Genomic DNA, 15,858 nt, shown 5'->3' with positions numbered 1-15,858 from the left:
TTCAAACAATACCGACAATCCCGGACGTACTGTATTACTGTACATGTACGAGTACTTGCATGGTACAGCTGGCTGCACGCGAGGTACCCCGGGTTTCTCCCTCCCTGCTGTCTGTGCCGACGAACTAGTGCCAGGTACCTACATGTAAGTGCCTTGGTACCTTGGGACTTGCCGTAGTACACCTGCACCCATGTACATGTACTTGTACATGTACTCGTACAGTACTTACTTGTACTGTAATAAGTACTGTACTTAGTTAAGGCACGAATTCGTGTCATTGAGGAACACAACCCAGGTACGGAGTACGGAGTACTTACAGAGTACTTACATGAACTCCGTACTTCATCCGAATAAGTGCATGTACAGTATTGTGCTCCGTACTCCGTCCATGTCGCGAAATCGCCCCGCCAGCGCTCCCGCCAGATGTCAGTCGTGGACAAACGAATGCCTGCTAGGAGCTCTGTTGGTACTTTTGAGTAACTATTTTTCTCGCGGGGAATGCGAATAGCGACAACCCGTCATAGTCCCTGCGAGTACTCGGATGTGGGCGCAATGGACGGTGAGTTTCCCGGGCAGTCACAAAGCTCATGACGATTTGATTTGGCCACCGCAGGCGGACAGGCAGACAGGCACGCGTACGCGAGGAGCACCTCGAGCAGTGATACTTGGCACAACGAGAACTAGTCGTACAACTAATGTACGTACTATTTATTACTCGCTCGTAAGAGGATTCGGAGGTACATGCTTTGGTCCTTCAGGTGCATTGTGTACATGTAGACCCCCCTCGCGATGAAAATTTTGTCAGGTCTCAGGAGAGTAAGTACCTGCAGAGTGTGGCCAGCGAAAAGGAACAAAGGGCCAGTACGAGAAGGCAAGCTGAATGTACTCCGTACTCCGTCCTCCGTTCTTGTGCGTACGAGTACGAAGTAAGTAAACCGAAAAAAAAAGTATAAGTAGGCCAATAAAAAAGAACTCTGGACATACAAGTAAGTAATACTGCCTGCAAGTCCTCGCATAAGTTCGTGCATGTGCATGCACCTACAGTACATGTACAGCAAGAATATTAATAATACATTTTCATGACACAAGCAGTACGGAGGACGGAGTGCGTAAGTAGATACACTGTGCTATACTTGCTGTAGGTGAACGTCTGCGTATACTGTAATTATGGAGTGCGACCATGGTAAATGTACGGAGTACAAATAATACCTACTGTGCAGCACGGAGACAGTTCACTTACTGTACTTGGTTGCAAGTGCAAGTACAGTGCCTTACTTGTACATGTAGTATTAATACTCCCCTTCACGGGCCTGGCCGTGCAGGGAACAAGGTCATGTGTCCACCCCATCAAAGCGAACGAATAATAATAATGGCTTAAACATACACGGCAGGTTTAAAACACAGCTGGTGCAGAGCAAACACCCCCTCCCCTCATCCTTGCTTTGGCGAGCTTGGTACGTACAAGTATTGACTGCTGCGTATTACGGAGTACACTGATTGGAACCAAGGTACGGAGTACGGAGTGCAGAGTACTCCGTACGTAAGTACACACTCCGTACAATTGGCTCGTCACTCCTGTGGAGCTTGTGACTGTGCGACCCTGTGTCCGATCGGGTGCTTGAGGTTGTGGCTACACTTGCAATATTGTAGCAAAAATTTACATTCCAGTATTACTATGCATACTCTGTACTGCTGTTATTGTCTTTTTTTCTGCTACGCTGTCCTGTAGGCAAAGAATTTCGTCCATGCATGTGCGACGGGTTTGCATTCATGCATGCATGACCTGTCGCGACATTCTGTCGTTGAAGCGTACTTTGCTGTTCTGTATCCGACTGATATGGCTGGGATGAAAATGCCGCCGTATTTTCCTTCTTCATTTCCTCCGCTATGATGAGCCGTGATTGTCTTGGAGGGATGCGACAACACCATTTTTGCGCTGTTCCTATTGTTACTCTTCGCCATGCAAGCGAGGATGAGGCCAACTCCTTCTCCGTGTGGTTTGACGCACGAGTACGGAGTGGTCTTACACAGGTCGGCCTGGTGGCTGAGGAAGCCAAGGAGGCGGGCGCCTCTTGTTTTGTCCTTGTATTACCCTGTATCGATCCTCTCCACGGCAGAGAGTAAGGGTGGCGGCCAGAAGGACAAGCTCGAGGCCTCCATCTTGGCCCGCCACCTACCGCAGCCTGTGCATGTATATGCAAGTATTTGCATCAGCACGGTATACGTACAGAGTACACGTACATGCAAACACTTGGCACAGTTACGGCCCAGTACCAACTGAGCAGCGAGTGCAATTCTTTACCTGCGACCTGATCGTATGCCTCGCCATGTATCCCGTATTATTCCTTGCCATGTTGCCACATCCGATGTGGGAGAACAAACAGTATGAGGACGCGTGTGGATGTGCACAATGCAAGACACTCAACTCATCGCCTGCTCGAAATGGAACCCAAGAAGTCGGCAAAGCGAATGGATGTGTTGCTGACGCGATGGCGCCCCGCTGGATATCTACCTACCTACCTAGGTGCCTGGAGTGCTCGCGGAATACGTCACTACAAAGGCACGATTCGTCTCAAATCGAGCCCCCCCATAATAATCGATGGCCCCTTCGGTCATATCGCACATTTAAAACCCAGCTACAGGCTTTGCCCGGTCGGCCGGTTTGCCCTGCGAGGCTTCGAAATCATCTCGCCGTCAAGCACCAGGCTGGAGGTAGCCTCACATCCCAATGATGTGCTAGCTCGGACCGGATGAGCCACGCCGCGACGCAGCCCAGACCCCCAAGACTGCCGAGCAGCTCCAGTGTGAGTTCTCCGTGGTATTTTATCCGAGCAACCAGTTCCAACAAACCAAGGGGGTCCTGGCGACTCGTCATGGCCGGTCGCGTCTTGTCCTGCCGTCGGATCTGCCTGCTGCGCCGTCCGGTCCCCGTCCCCGCGTTGGCAAGAGGCATCTCTCTCCTTGATGCCACCGAGCCGAGCCCGTCGCGGGATCGGCCAACACTCTCCGCCGCAAGGCTTTGGCGCAATGCCTCGGCCCAGCTGGCAAGCTCTATCCGACCCCAACACTGCCGCTCCGCCTGTGCGGTGGCCGCCGGGTAGCGGGCAACGACTCCATGCCGCGGCAGGTTCCGGCAAGTCAAGGCCGATTGCCACGAGTTGCCTTCTTCTTCAAGGTACCGTCGGCGCCAATTCACGGATTTGACGGCGGCGGAGTGGCGGAGAAGAGAGCTGCCTTCGAGAGAGAAGATGCGCTCGACGAGCGGTTGCAGTTCCGTGGGTACCAACGGCGGCAGGTACGAGGAGCTCATCAAAATGCTCGCCTCCATCGTCTCGTGGCTGTCTCGGGTGTCGCTCGAAACGGCGTACATGTCCGACAGGTCTTGGGCAGAGCCAGGGCTCGTGAACGAAAAACAGGCCGAATATGTGTCCCCAAGGCACGTCTTGAGCCGGTGCTTGGAAGACGGTATTTCGCCGTGGCCGAGCTCGTCTACGCGTGCGAGCAGAGGAATGACGTTGGTCATGCCTTGCAGGATCCGCATCGTTCCAACGTCGTCGGGGGTAGGGCCTCGTAACCAACCACGTTAGCGTTCGGAGAGCAGGCCATCGGCGAGGCGAACATACCTGCGTGCGGAATCATGTAGAGGACGACGTCAACAATCGACCCCGCACCCCCACTTAGGATGTGGTACAAGTCCGCTTCCTCGAGGGACTTTTCGCACAGTCGAAACAGTTGGGACTCGACATAACGAATTTCCGGTCGCGTAGCCTGGCCAGGTCTGTCGTCAGCAATCGATGCCGGTGAAGACGCGAGAGGGAAGCGGCCTGCCTCGGATTGATCATCCACGCGGCAGTCCACAAAGCATAGGTTTCTATCAAGAATTTCGTCCGTCGCCGAGGAGAATCGCCTTCCTTCGAGCTGCGTGGAGGAATCTAGGCCGGCTCGCCACCAGAGATGAGGGCGAGTGCTGGCAGGCACCTCCGCGATGCTGCCGCCCGGGGAGTGACTGATGGCATCCATGTGCACGATGTGGTCGCAGCATTGAGCGACGGAAAGGATCAGCGCCGTTTTCCCGATGCCTGCGTGCCGGGTTAGTGGCGAGAAACCGGGCCCGAGGCCCCCAACGTCAGGCTTGACATCCTACGTACCTGCCGGGCCCGCGACGAGAATCTTGAGCTTCCCTAAAGCCTTTCCGATCTCGGTGAAGGGACGTCGAGGGGGAACTGTCAGGCTGGGCATCACAAATTGCAGGACCGCGTCCCCCGCGACACTGCCCGCCGCTTCCGGGCACGGAGACCTGGTAGGGGAGAGCTCGGCGAAGCTTGGCGTGTTGCTGTTGGGATCGTCGGAAGGGCAGGTGCTGGAGAGTTCGGGAGAGGAGGGGAAGCTAACGGTCGATCCGGGGCCGGAGACGGCCGTGAAGTCGGTTGTGGTGCGTTTCGAGGCGCCGTGGTCCACGTCCGATGGCAGGGACGGTGTCGCTCGGCGCTGCCGTCGTCCGGTGCGGTCGGGTCGTAACAGACCAGAGCTGCGGCTCCGTTTGTTCGCATAGCTCTTCACCGACTCCCCCGGCTCGTCGGGGTCGGTGGCAGAGTCGAGGCTGGCTTCGGTCGTCACAAAGCAGCTCACCGGAGGCAATGGCGTCAGGTGTGTCCGACCAAGGCCCGCATCTGGAGGCGAACCGCGGCTGGCCTCCCCCGCTACTGGGTTCCTAACCGGTCTCATCTTGGGCAGAGCAGAGTCCGCCAAGTTATGACTGCCGTTTCCTTTGCAAGCGACGAGGAGAGAATGCGTAGTCGACTGCAGCAGGAGGCGGACTGGAAACCGAGCGTTGTTGGGCGAAAGTGATGTCTGTGTACATGTAGGCCCAGAAGAACGTCATGGTGTGCAAGGCAAGTACATTCTGTACTCCGTACTCCGTACATACAGGTACATTTACTCACATGTACGGAGTAAGCAAGTACAAGTACTGTATGAATTACAGCACACCTGTGCTCGAGGCCGTGTACCGTACAGTATGGAGTACTTGCACTGTACGGAGTACAAGTCTTGCACATACTGTACTTGTATGTGTACTTACCAAGTGCTCCATATGGATCGCAAAGTACTGCGCAATTACTGCCTCCTACCAAACAGCGGAGTTCTCCGAGCAACCGGAGTACAGTGCGGAGTACGGAGTACTCAAGGTACTATTAAGTACTTGGCAACCAACATGTACTGTGCGGAGCACAAGTACTTACGTAAGTATCTTTCACGACCGTACGGATATTACTCCTTACTCCGTATTCGTGCAGTTATAGAGTGGCTCCTGCCCCACCACGGAGGAGGGGCACCGGCCCGTCACGGGACATCAGAGCAAGGCTCCATAATCGTCGATATCAGCGGATAATAAAGGGACTAATATCTATCGCCACTCACGAATGGAGTGTATGACCGAGCCATGAAATAATCTCCCAAACAAAGCGAAATCATGGCAACTACAGCATACTAGTAGATGCTATTTGAACGCATGTCCACCCTCATTCCCACTTCATGTCGTATGCCGTCTTTCCATGAAATTGGGGACCCCAGAGTTGCCTTGTGATGAGCCAAGACAACGTAGGGAGCTGAAGTCACGACGATGTGCAAAGACGTCGTGAGAAATTCATTGTGCTTGTCTGTTTTTTTAGGAGTAAACTTCCTCATCTGCCCTCTTTGCTCGCGTCTCTCTTCCTTTGAAAAATTTCGCCTGTTGGCGGCATGCCATTTCTAGTGAGTTCTGTGTCACCATGTGCTCGCTCGATCACGACTTCCTTCCCTGCCACTTCCCTCAACCGCCATGGCATCATTCGATTCAATATGGCCTGGAAGACTGCAGGTCGCCTTCTACCGTTGGCCCATGTATTGGAGTCGTCGCTTTCTTTGTCGCCGTACCTGCTTGCCCCAGCTCCACCTCGTCATCATCGCGAGATGAGCAGAGAAAACACAATCCAACAAATGATGCAACGCACTCGAGCCACCACTCGATTCCTGCAGCACTCACGCACTTGTGTGGCATTTGTTCTCAAGCTCTTGCTGATCGTGACGTGCAAATCTATCCTTTGACAATTGCGTGTGAGCAGGTACCGCGGTTCATCTTCAGAGGGAGTGAGAATGATGGTACCGCGCATGGATGACTCAGACGTTCTCCATCGTTTCATTCTCCTGCTTCACCATGTAACAGTTCTCAAGGTCCAGTTTTGCCATTTTCCATTTTCTGACGACTTCGGCTTTCTCCTCGTCCGTGGCCTTGCACATCTCTTGATATCCCTGCACAGCCCTGGAGGTGGTGATGTGATTTTGCGCGCCTTGGGAGAAGAGGCTGTGTAGCTCCGCATGAGCTCCTTGCATAATATACGCCGGAGCACCCCAAATACCTGTGCGTGTTAGTGCGGAGAATGGAGAGACGGGGTCGGAACCAAACCTACCGGCCGCGGGCTTCGCAATGAGGCCACCGACTCCCATGCCTACACCTTTAAGTAGCCCTGCAGTGCCCTCCTTCTGAGCGCCACGAATCGGCTGGGTGACAAGACCGGCTATCCCGTCGAAGAAACCATATCCCAGTTCCTTGCCAGCAATCTGTATGCCACTGCGAATACCCGTGACTTTCTTTATCGGCCGGACAGTGTCATCGTTGTACAACCTCGGTATATTCCGGAATCCTTTGGCCAGGCCGAGGCAAAAATTCATGGGGGATTTCACACCTGTTGACACAGCGTGGCCGACTCCCCGTCCCGCCCCAATGACTCCCCTAATGCTCTCCTCCAGAGTAGCCGAGACATGAACGTGTGTTTCGTCATCTGCCGCCGAGGAGTCTCGTCGAGGCACTTGCAATGTGCGAGGGGGTGTCGTAACAACCTCGGCATCGCCAATGCTTTCACTGGTTTCAGTAGGTCCAGGGGGGGCGGTGCCGGTAGCCTCGGCAGACAGATCCATACTATCCTCACTAGAGTGTCGTGAAAGACACGACTGTTCACTTGGGTTCGCCTTGTTGCGTTTGCCGATTCTGAACAATTCTCTGGGCAAGTCGGCCACGGCCATGCCGATGCTGGTGAGGTCCGCGAAGATGGAAGCAGCACCGGCCGAGATTGGGTCGGTAGGTTGATCCTCCGTGACGTACTCGACAGCTCGGAAACTGTTTACGCATCAGTGAGTGGACATATGGGGATAGAGGACGGTTCGTACAGGGCAACATCGGAGTACTGCAAGAGTCCCGCTTGGACAAGTACAGACGCAGCCAAGGGCGACAGTTGGAGCTTGCTCCCCTTGACTTGCCAAGCCGCAGCTCTGCTGGGTACCATCGAGCAACGCAGGTTCTTGGTGTCGAGGTGGTCGTGGAAGCACTTCGCACCAACGTTACATCCCTGTTCCTCGCGTATTCTTTCGCCGAGTTTTCTGGCCTGCTCCTTCGTTTCCGCCCGTAGACAAAATAGGAGAGCCTCGGCCAGCTTCTCGGCGTCCAGATCTTGATGCATGATCGGCTTCGGGCCCGCCTTGGCTCGGGCTATCATGGAACCCCAGAATGGCTGGTCGCCAAAAAATGGGATAACCAACGTCGGCTTTCCCGCCCTGATACCGGCCGCGGTAGTACCGGCGCCACCATGGTGAACGACGCATGAGACACGTTCGAAGAGCCAGTCGTGGGGAACATCGCCTAGCATGTGGACTCCCTCGGGAACTCCGACGTCGTCGGCACCCAAGTCACCCCATCCCTTGGAAACCAATGCTCGCAGGCCTGTTCGTCGAATGGCATCGAATATGATCCGGGTCATTGCCACGGGATCATCCACCACGATGGATCCGAATCCGATGTAGATTGGAGGTGGCCCGGCGTTGAGGAATGCGGCCAGATGGGAGTCGGGGGTGAAGGAAGAGGCGAGATTCAGGAAGAAAAACCCAGCGACATCAATATGATCTCGCCAATCGTTCGGCTTTGGGATCAACGCAGGAGACCAGCAATACGTATGCGGGACCTTGAGTCGGGTGAGAAGTCCAGGTGCGTGGAGGAAGGAGAGCGGAGGTAGATGCAACGTCGTTTCTCGAAATCGGTTGACGACATCCCCTAGGCCCTGCCAGGTCATCATTTCGACGAGCGTGTACGTCAGGTGGTTGGTCGTAGCATCATTCATATTGGATGACCGGACATTCGCAAGCGGGTGAGGAAAGGCCCTGGTGGGGGACCACGGCATGCTAACAGAAAGGCGGAAGATTCAGTCATCATTCGGTGTGCCTTCGGGACGACAGGCTCACGTAAACATCATGTGCAGTGGGATGCCGAGCTTCTCGGCAACGTGTATGTGTGCGAAGCTGGGAGGGTTGGCAATGATTGCATCGGCGACGAAGGGCACCAGGGGCTGGTTTCCTGGAACGCCTGTGGACAAGCCGACAGGCTCGTTCCCATTACGGAACTTTGGTGGCGGTCTGAGGCCATTGCCGGCTTCGATACACGACCTCCAACATCCAAGTAGGATTTCCCGAATCCCCACTCGACGCTTGCTGATTTCGCCGCTCTTTAGGGCTTCGATTCCGGGCATGAGACCCGGGTATTTGACCATGAACGCCATGAGCTCCGCTGGGTCGCCGCCTATGCTGAAAAATTCGAGGTCGTTCTCCTCGACAAAGGTCTGGAAGATGGGGTGAGTCGCTATCCTGACTCTGTGACCGTAAGTGTCCTTGAGGACCCTCCCGAGGGCAACAAATGGTTGGACGTCCCCGCGTGAGCCGACAATCTGGATGGCGACATTGAGCTGCGGACGAGGGACCTTCCCAGGTTCACCCGTAAGACTTGGACGAGAACTGATGGGGAACCGCGGAGATGGAGAACCAGTCAAGTTCCGGTTCTCTGCTGTGGACTGGAGGTGAAGGCACCCGTCTTGCGCTCTGATGTGGATGTTGACCCGGCCATCGTCTGTCGGCAGTAAGCCTCGCGAATCCATCAAGACTCAGCAGGCGCCCGGCCTGGGGAGCTTTCGGGCATTGGGAAACATTTCAAACGCACGAGATACATCAGCGCCAGCCTCGAGGCTGGGGTGACTGATATGGACATGGCCAGGATGGTCCCATTCCTCGTACGTTCGTGTCGTCTCGCGAGGCCGATCGGGCTCTGGCACGAGGAACCTGTCTGTCACTACGATTTTGGACACGTCGTTGAAATTTCGATCGACGGTCGACCGAGGCATGTCTGCGCTGGTTCGTTATCGAGCTAAATGTCTATTTGCCAACCTGTGGCTCTGGTCAAGGCGCTCCTTGGTCATGCCGAGTGTAGAGAGCATGGGCAGTCGTTGGCGAGCTCAGCTTGGCGGTATTCCCACGTGCCCCAGGTTCACGTTGATGGAACTATGATGGTAAAGTAGGCAGAGAATCCGAGGCGTAGCTTGAGGGAAGTTTGTTCGAAATATATATAGAATTATGTTGCAGGCAAAATAGGCGGCATGACGCACGACAGTGCGTGGGTGGGGGTCGTTGTAGCAGCACGAAGCACATGTACACTGACTTACATGTACTTACAGCTACGGTAGTTCCTTATCAGCATGTGCTGTTGGGGTCTGGCGTAATGTTACAATCAACGTTGGTGTACGGAGGACGGAGTACAGTACTTGCAAGTAATTTTTAAGTCATACGGAGTAACACTAAAAGTACTACGCAGTACACCAACAAGTACTGTACAGTACAGTAAGTAACAATTAATTATACTGGACATAGATACCTCTCCTAAGCTCGCGCCCACTCTTGCGGCGCCTGCATTGCATACGTAAGTATGTACGAGAGCTGGTGTGCGACATATACGCACGTGACTATGAGGCGAACGCCCTCGTGAGGAGCAGCGCTTGCTGTTCGGCGGGGTCCAGGCTACCCGAGCAACCATCTAGAGGGAACTATAAATGTACGTACAAGCAATAACACTTAAGTGTATTCACAAGTACATGTACTGACTGTACATGTGCATGTGCATTTGCACACGGTATTTATGCCTGTGACCAAGGCGCCAGTTGAGGCTCTAAGATGAGATATACGCGTCTCTCACTGCTGAATCATTGCGCGTTCGTCTTGCATGTACATACAAGTAGGGAATCGGGTACTTTGCTCCGTCAAATCCTATTATTTGGCTGTGAGGCCTACTTCCTTGCAGACACGATAGGTGCAGGCGTGATGTTGTGTCCGGAGGTGTGCAATGTGATGAATCCCAGTGATGGTGATTGACTGCTGGTAATCGTGATACAATCTAGCGATTTTTATCCTCACCACGGTTTATTGTTCGACGCCTGCGGGCAGCGAGAAGGGGAAGCAAGCATAATGCTGTATATCTACTCTCGACTATGGAATGAGAGCTACACAACTTACTTATATACGCCGCCACACCATTCGTGTACCTAAAAGCCTATCAGTGCAAGACGCCCATGGTCAACGTGAGTGGTGGGAAACCCCCCAAGCCTACCCTACTGAGCACCATTGCTTGTACTAACTTACTTGCACATGAACTCCGCAAGTAAGTAAGTACTAATAGATGCCTTTCGGGACGTACGGAGCAGTACGGATTGTTTTGCCACAACTTCCAACCCATGCTAGGCAAAGTGCGGGGCGTTACGTTGCCACTAATGCAGCTGTGCAGCAATCGATCTGGCGTGGGGCGTTAGGGTTGCACCTAGAACTCTAGATCGGCAGGCGGGCTGTTAATGAGTACATGTAAGTAATACTCCGTGTGCGGAGTACTTGGACTGATAACGGGCCGACCTCAACAATTGTCCGACCCATAAGTCCAATTTTCACCTCAACAACGTCGCCTACCATCGCAGTACTTACAGTCGCACATGTCGCATGGAAGCGATGGATTCTCCCGCACGTGCCGACACAGAGCCGTTTCCCGCTCTAAACCAAACGCCTTCCTCTGGCCTTGCGCAGACTGCCAGCGTCGGCTCTCGCAGCGCTGCGACAAATCGTCAGGCCGCTTCCTCGTCATTCAGCAATCGCCTTCGCCGCGCGTCAGAGACGTTCGAGCAATCGAATCTGCCCGAGGGCTTCTTCGCAGCGGCTAGCGGCATCGCTTCATCCATACTGTCGCACCCGACCGTGCCCCAGCCAGTCGTGTCCACCGACTCGCCTGCCACCCAACAACCCGACGACGGACATGCGCCGCTGCAGCCTACCGTTAGCAAACCTGCATCGAATGCAGGAGCTCCAGAGATCAGTACGGATGGGGCATCTGTGCCGCGGGATGAAAAACTAACCGAGGAACCGCCCGGCGCCGCTCCCTTTCCCAATGGGTACCATTTCCCACCCAAACACTCCTTTGCCGAGTCTACCAAGCTTGGGTGCATGGCCTTCTGGAACTACTTCCTCACCCCGGTCGGCTTCGTCGTCACCATCTATGGCCTGAACGTGGTGGCCTGGGGCGGCATGCTCTTCCTTCTCTTGTGCAATGCCGGTGAGTCGTGCTCCACCGTTGCGGCACCTTCTAGGGGATCAAAAGCTCACATAGACACAAGCGCCGGCCATGTGCACACCGACATGCAATGACATCAACTCACCGAGACGTATCTGGATCGAAATAGACTCACAAATACTCAATGCCCTCTTCTGCGTGACCGGCTTCGGCCTGGCTCCGTGGAGGTTTAGGGATCTCTACTTTCTCATGCAGTATCGCCTGTTCAAGAAGCCTATTGCTCTGCGCCGGCTCGCCGGAATCCACCGTGGTTGGTTCCGACTCGAAGGCTCTACCTATCTCCCCGCCGAACTAGGACCTATGAACATCTCGGATGAGGCGTGCCAAGAATATCCGCGCTCGGCCATTCCATTTCCCGACAGGAAGATCCCCAACCCTCCCCTTACCGGAGTGCGAGCTAGAATGACAAGGGTGTGGAAGTTGGATCTTGTCATCTGGCTGATGGTATGGAACACCTTTTTCCAATGCTGCCTAGCAGGCTTCATGTGGGGAATGAACCGCTACGATCGACCCAGCTGGTCCACGGGCCTCTTCGTCGCTCTTGCTTGTATCGTTGCTGCCGCCGGCGGACTCGTCATGTTCATCGAAGCCAAGGCGGTAAAGGGCATCGAAGGTGTCCCCGTCAGCCAGAAAGACGCAGATAAGCTGCAGAGGGACCGAGAACGCGGTGTTTGGCATTTTAACAACATCAAGGATCAAGACTCGGCGGCCAAAAAATCCAAGAAGTAATGGACACTCGGGTGGGGGCGTTGGCTCTTGAGAGGACGCGGCATAGCACGCAAGATGTAACACATAGCAAACAGTAATACATGGTAGAAAGAGTACAGGTACTCGTGAAATCTGTGCCAGCGCGCATGAAGTCGAATATCAGAACTGCTTGCTTCTCAGCGGGGTCCATTACGTCATGCAACGCTGAACGTAGGTTCTGTTGTGCGGAAATATCAATGAAATCCAGAAACGGCAAATATACGTACGCGTGCATGAGGATGCCTACCTCGAGACTTGATTACTCCGAAATAAGTAGTGTTTGATTATTTCGAAAAAAAAGTCGTGTAATCGCTGTGTGCCAGGTGATGGGAGTCGTGCAGACCAATAATTTCACGGAATCTTCGTCAGGAAGCAGCATCCCCCATCACATGCTCCACATGGGGACTGGTTGTTGTGCTTACTAAGCAATCCACCCCCAAAAGATGGGCAATGAGACGGAGTCCTCCAAACAGCTTTCCGACCCGCCAATCAATTCCAACCAGCCTACCTACCAGCCTACCACGTACGGAGTACCGGAGGAAGCATTCTCTGTGCGTCTACACACAACAACCACATCGCCAGCCCGTGCCGAACTCCCTATCCACCTCCCTATCCACCCCCCTATCCTTCTCCTGCTTTGCCAACTCCTTGTTGCTGCCGGAGACGGTTGACCGGCTTTCATTAGGCCACTACTCAAGTGGCAGCCTCGATACCGCGAAACGCCTCCGGCAGCGTCGACAAGGCCGCAAATTCGCAGCACCGCACCCATCTGGCCTGCGCCATCGGGCTCTCAAACTCCGCCAGTCTCGATCGTACTTGCACATTGCCTCTATCCATACCCGCATCGTCGTTGCGTTCTTCCAGTTTCGCAATGTCGAGCGAGCAGGTCTACGGCGTCACGCCGCCCATGAACTTGCATCTGCCTACCGAAGCCGAGAAGCGAGCGAGCGACTCCCTGATTGAGGAGCTTCGCCGCCAAAAGACTTTCGAGAGCCCATCCGACACCCAAAAAAGGTATTGAAAGCACTCCGGCACCCTTCATTTGTACATTGTTTCCCCCATTCCACTGACCTGCTTCTTCCTTCACCGCAGGCACGAGGTCCTCGAGTCGCTCCAGAACATTTGCGACGAGTTTGTGAAGCGTGTTGCGAGGGAAAAGGAACCGAACAATGAAATGATCATCAAAAATGCTCGCGGGAAAGTCTTCACGTACGGGAGTTTCCGCCTCGGCGTCTTCGGGCCTGGCTCCGACATCGACACCCTGATCGTCGCGCCCAAGTACGTCACCCGCGACGACTATTTCAAACTTTTTCCGACGATGCTGGTCGCCATGGCTCCCAAGGACGCCATTACAGACTTGACAGTTGTCACGGATGCCTTTGTTCCCATCATCAAGTTCGAGTACGCGGGCATCAGCATTGACCTGATATTTTCTCGCATTATCCAGAAGCAACTGTCTCCGGACCTTCAGGACCTCAAGGATTCCGGGCTCTTGCGTGGTCTGGACGAAGCCGAACTGCGTTCGGTGAATGGCACGCGCGTCACTGACGAGATCTTAAATCTCGTTCCTGAACAAAGCACCTTCCGACTGGCCTTGCGGGGCATCAAACTTTGGGCCCAACGCCGCGCCGTGTACGCCAACATCATGGGTTTTCCTGGCGGCGTGGCTTGGGCTATGCTTGTCGCTCGTGTTTGTCAGCTGTATCCCAAGGCTGCCACGTCCGTCATCGTGAACAAGTTTTTCCTCGTCATCAGCCAATGGCGATGGCCACAGCCTGTGCTTCTGAAGCCCATCGAGAGCGGTCCCCTTCCCGTCCGCGTCTGGAATCCCAAGGTACGTGCCCGATCGAAATCCAGGGCCGCCGGCACCTGCGACTAACCAACGTACTCCAGGTCTATAAAGGTGATTCCTTCCATCTTATGCCCGTCATCACGCCGGCCTATCCTTCCATGTGCGCCACCTTCAACATCACACGCTCCTCCATGACGGTCATCAATCGGGAGCTCCAGCGGGGTTTGGAGATAACGGAGGCCATCATGATGGGCAAGAGACCATGGTGTGATCTCTTTGTCAAGCACACCTTCTTTACCGCCGACTACAAATATTACATTTCCGTCACCACCGCAAGCAAGGACAAGGAGGCGCACAAAGTTTGGTCCGGCTACGTCGAGTCCAAGATCAGGATGTTGGTTCAGAAACTGGAGATGCACCCGTCAATAGCGCTAGCTCGTGCCTTCAACAAAGGCTACGACCGACGTCACAGGTGCAACAGTAACGATGAGATTGCCGAGGTCCAGGAAGGCAGCCTCGCATGCGTCGTCAAGCCGGAAGATGCTGAGCTGAACGACGACTCCACGAAGCCGCAGGAGTCGACAGGAGAGGGTGGTGACGCACAGCCTGCCTTTCCCACTCTTGTTCATACCACGACGCACTACATCGGTCTGCAGCTGGAGGACAGTAAGTGTGCACCAACTATTGACACCGACCGAACAACCCGGGGTGCTTCCACGGGCCTCACCGGGTCGGCAGGCAGTCATCACAAGCGCTGACTCAACATTTGTTCAGAGGCCAAGGCTCTCGATCTATCATACCAGGTGGACGAGTTCAAAGCCCTTTGCATGGCGTGGACCAAATACAAGGATGAGTTGGAGCCACTCGTGTCCATTGGCGTACAGCATGCCCGAAAGTAAGCAGGATCGACGTCGAGCTGGAGGGAGAACTTGTCGTTCACTAACATAACAGCTTCAATCTTCCCGACGACGTGTTTGATGCGGACGAGACGAAGCCGCAGAGGAAGAATGTCAAAAGCGCAGCCAACGTGAAGAAACGGGGACCGACGGAGGTATTTCATCTATCCCTTGTCCACTGTTGATCATGACAGTTGCCCTTCCGGACGAGTGACGGCAGCATGAAGGGCGGCGGTGTCTGTCATGAATGCAATGAACTGACCCAGCTGCTAGGAAAATCCCCAGCCGTCCGCAAAAAGGCAGCAGGCGTCTGTTGTTGCTGCCGGGTGACGCATGACTGCTGGGTCTGGTGACTCGGAAGGGTCACGGTTGTAATGACGTCCTTTGGCTGATCTCAACCATTGCTCCGCCGCACGGTGCAACTTGCACAAGGCTCGATCCCACCAGGGTCCCCTGCTACTTTGAATGCCCCCTGCTGACATGCAGAAAGCTAGCGCGTTTTTGTCCTGCCTGGACGATGAGGCCTTGTTGTTCCCTGTACCTTGTCCGTTTTGCCAGCGATGACCACTTGGTTCTCGTTGCAAGGCCCTGGTGCAGGCGCCGATGCCGACGCGTTTTGAGGCGTCATGACTACTCGTACACATGGTGAGCGATCCCGACGACGAGTTCGAGCTACGTCGGACTTGTACTTCTGAAGGCCGGTTCGGAGTATGCTATGCGTGCGTAGCGAGTCTCGATGGGTGAGAGTTGACGTATGCAGCATCATGCCGGCATGGGGGAAGTTGCGCCACAAAGCCCGCGCGTTTCCGGGCTGTACATTATTTAGAAATTTGTTCCGCTACACGATGAATACAGGTGTATTTTGCCGTTCTGGGGCTGCTGCGTGTGTGTTCCATGGTCATCCTGCTCATTTCGACTGTTCCCCAGATGCAAATTGTCTCGACTCGCATTCGCGGCCGGTGAAC

At 54.5% G+C, this 15,858-nt stretch overlaps 4 protein-coding genes across 4 annotated transcripts; 2 read left to right on the top strand and 2 right to left on the bottom strand.

Annotated features, from left to right (window-relative positions):
• Window positions 1-2,683: 2,683 nt before the first annotated feature.
• Window positions 2,684-4,725, bottom strand: DCS_06552 (uncharacterized protein; the record flags this gene model as incomplete). The annotated part of the gene is made up of 3 exons (XM_040803840.1): window positions 2,684-3,567; window positions 3,624-4,079; window positions 4,149-4,725. 3 exons carry the CDS (start codon window positions 4,723-4,725, stop codon window positions 2,684-2,686), a joined length of 1,917 nt encoding a protein of 638 aa, XP_040653944.1.
• Window positions 4,726-6,156: 1,431 nt separating this feature from the next.
• Window positions 6,157-9,197, bottom strand: DCS_06551 (glucosyl/glucuronosyl transferase; the record flags this gene model as incomplete). Its single annotated transcript, XM_040803839.1, has 4 exons — window positions 6,157-7,153; window positions 7,204-8,208; window positions 8,269-8,926; window positions 9,017-9,197. 4 exons carry the CDS (start codon window positions 9,195-9,197, stop codon window positions 6,157-6,159), a joined length of 2,841 nt encoding a protein of 946 aa, XP_040653943.1.
• Window positions 9,198-10,842: 1,645 nt separating this feature from the next.
• Window positions 10,843-12,187, top strand: DCS_06550 (uncharacterized protein; the record flags this gene model as incomplete). The annotated part of the gene is made up of 2 exons (XM_040803838.1): window positions 10,843-11,440; window positions 11,502-12,187. The coding sequence occupies 2 exons, from the start codon at window positions 10,843-10,845 to the stop codon at window positions 12,185-12,187; spliced, it is 1,284 nt and encodes a 427-aa protein (XP_040653942.1).
• A 461-nt stretch (window positions 12,188-12,648) lies between these two features.
• DCS_06549 (Poly polymerase) lies at window positions 12,649-15,223 on the top strand (the record flags this gene model as incomplete). Its single annotated transcript, XM_040803837.1, has 7 exons — window positions 12,649-12,756; window positions 12,891-13,219; window positions 13,298-14,039; window positions 14,099-14,663; window positions 14,772-14,892; window positions 14,949-15,048; window positions 15,167-15,223. The coding sequence occupies 7 exons, from the start codon at window positions 12,649-12,651 to the stop codon at window positions 15,221-15,223; spliced, it is 2,022 nt and encodes a 673-aa protein (XP_040653941.1).
• Window positions 15,224-15,858: the final 635 nt, after the last annotated feature.

Source organism: Drechmeria coniospora, chromosome 03 (assembly GCF_001625195.1).
Source record: "Drechmeria coniospora strain ARSEF 6962 chromosome 03, whole genome shotgun sequence".
Classification (NCBI taxonomy): domain Eukaryota; kingdom Fungi; phylum Ascomycota; class Sordariomycetes; order Hypocreales; family Ophiocordycipitaceae; genus Drechmeria; species Drechmeria coniospora.
The sequence above is the reverse complement of the archived record's forward strand: the minus strand, read 5'-3'. Positions and strand labels throughout refer to the sequence as shown.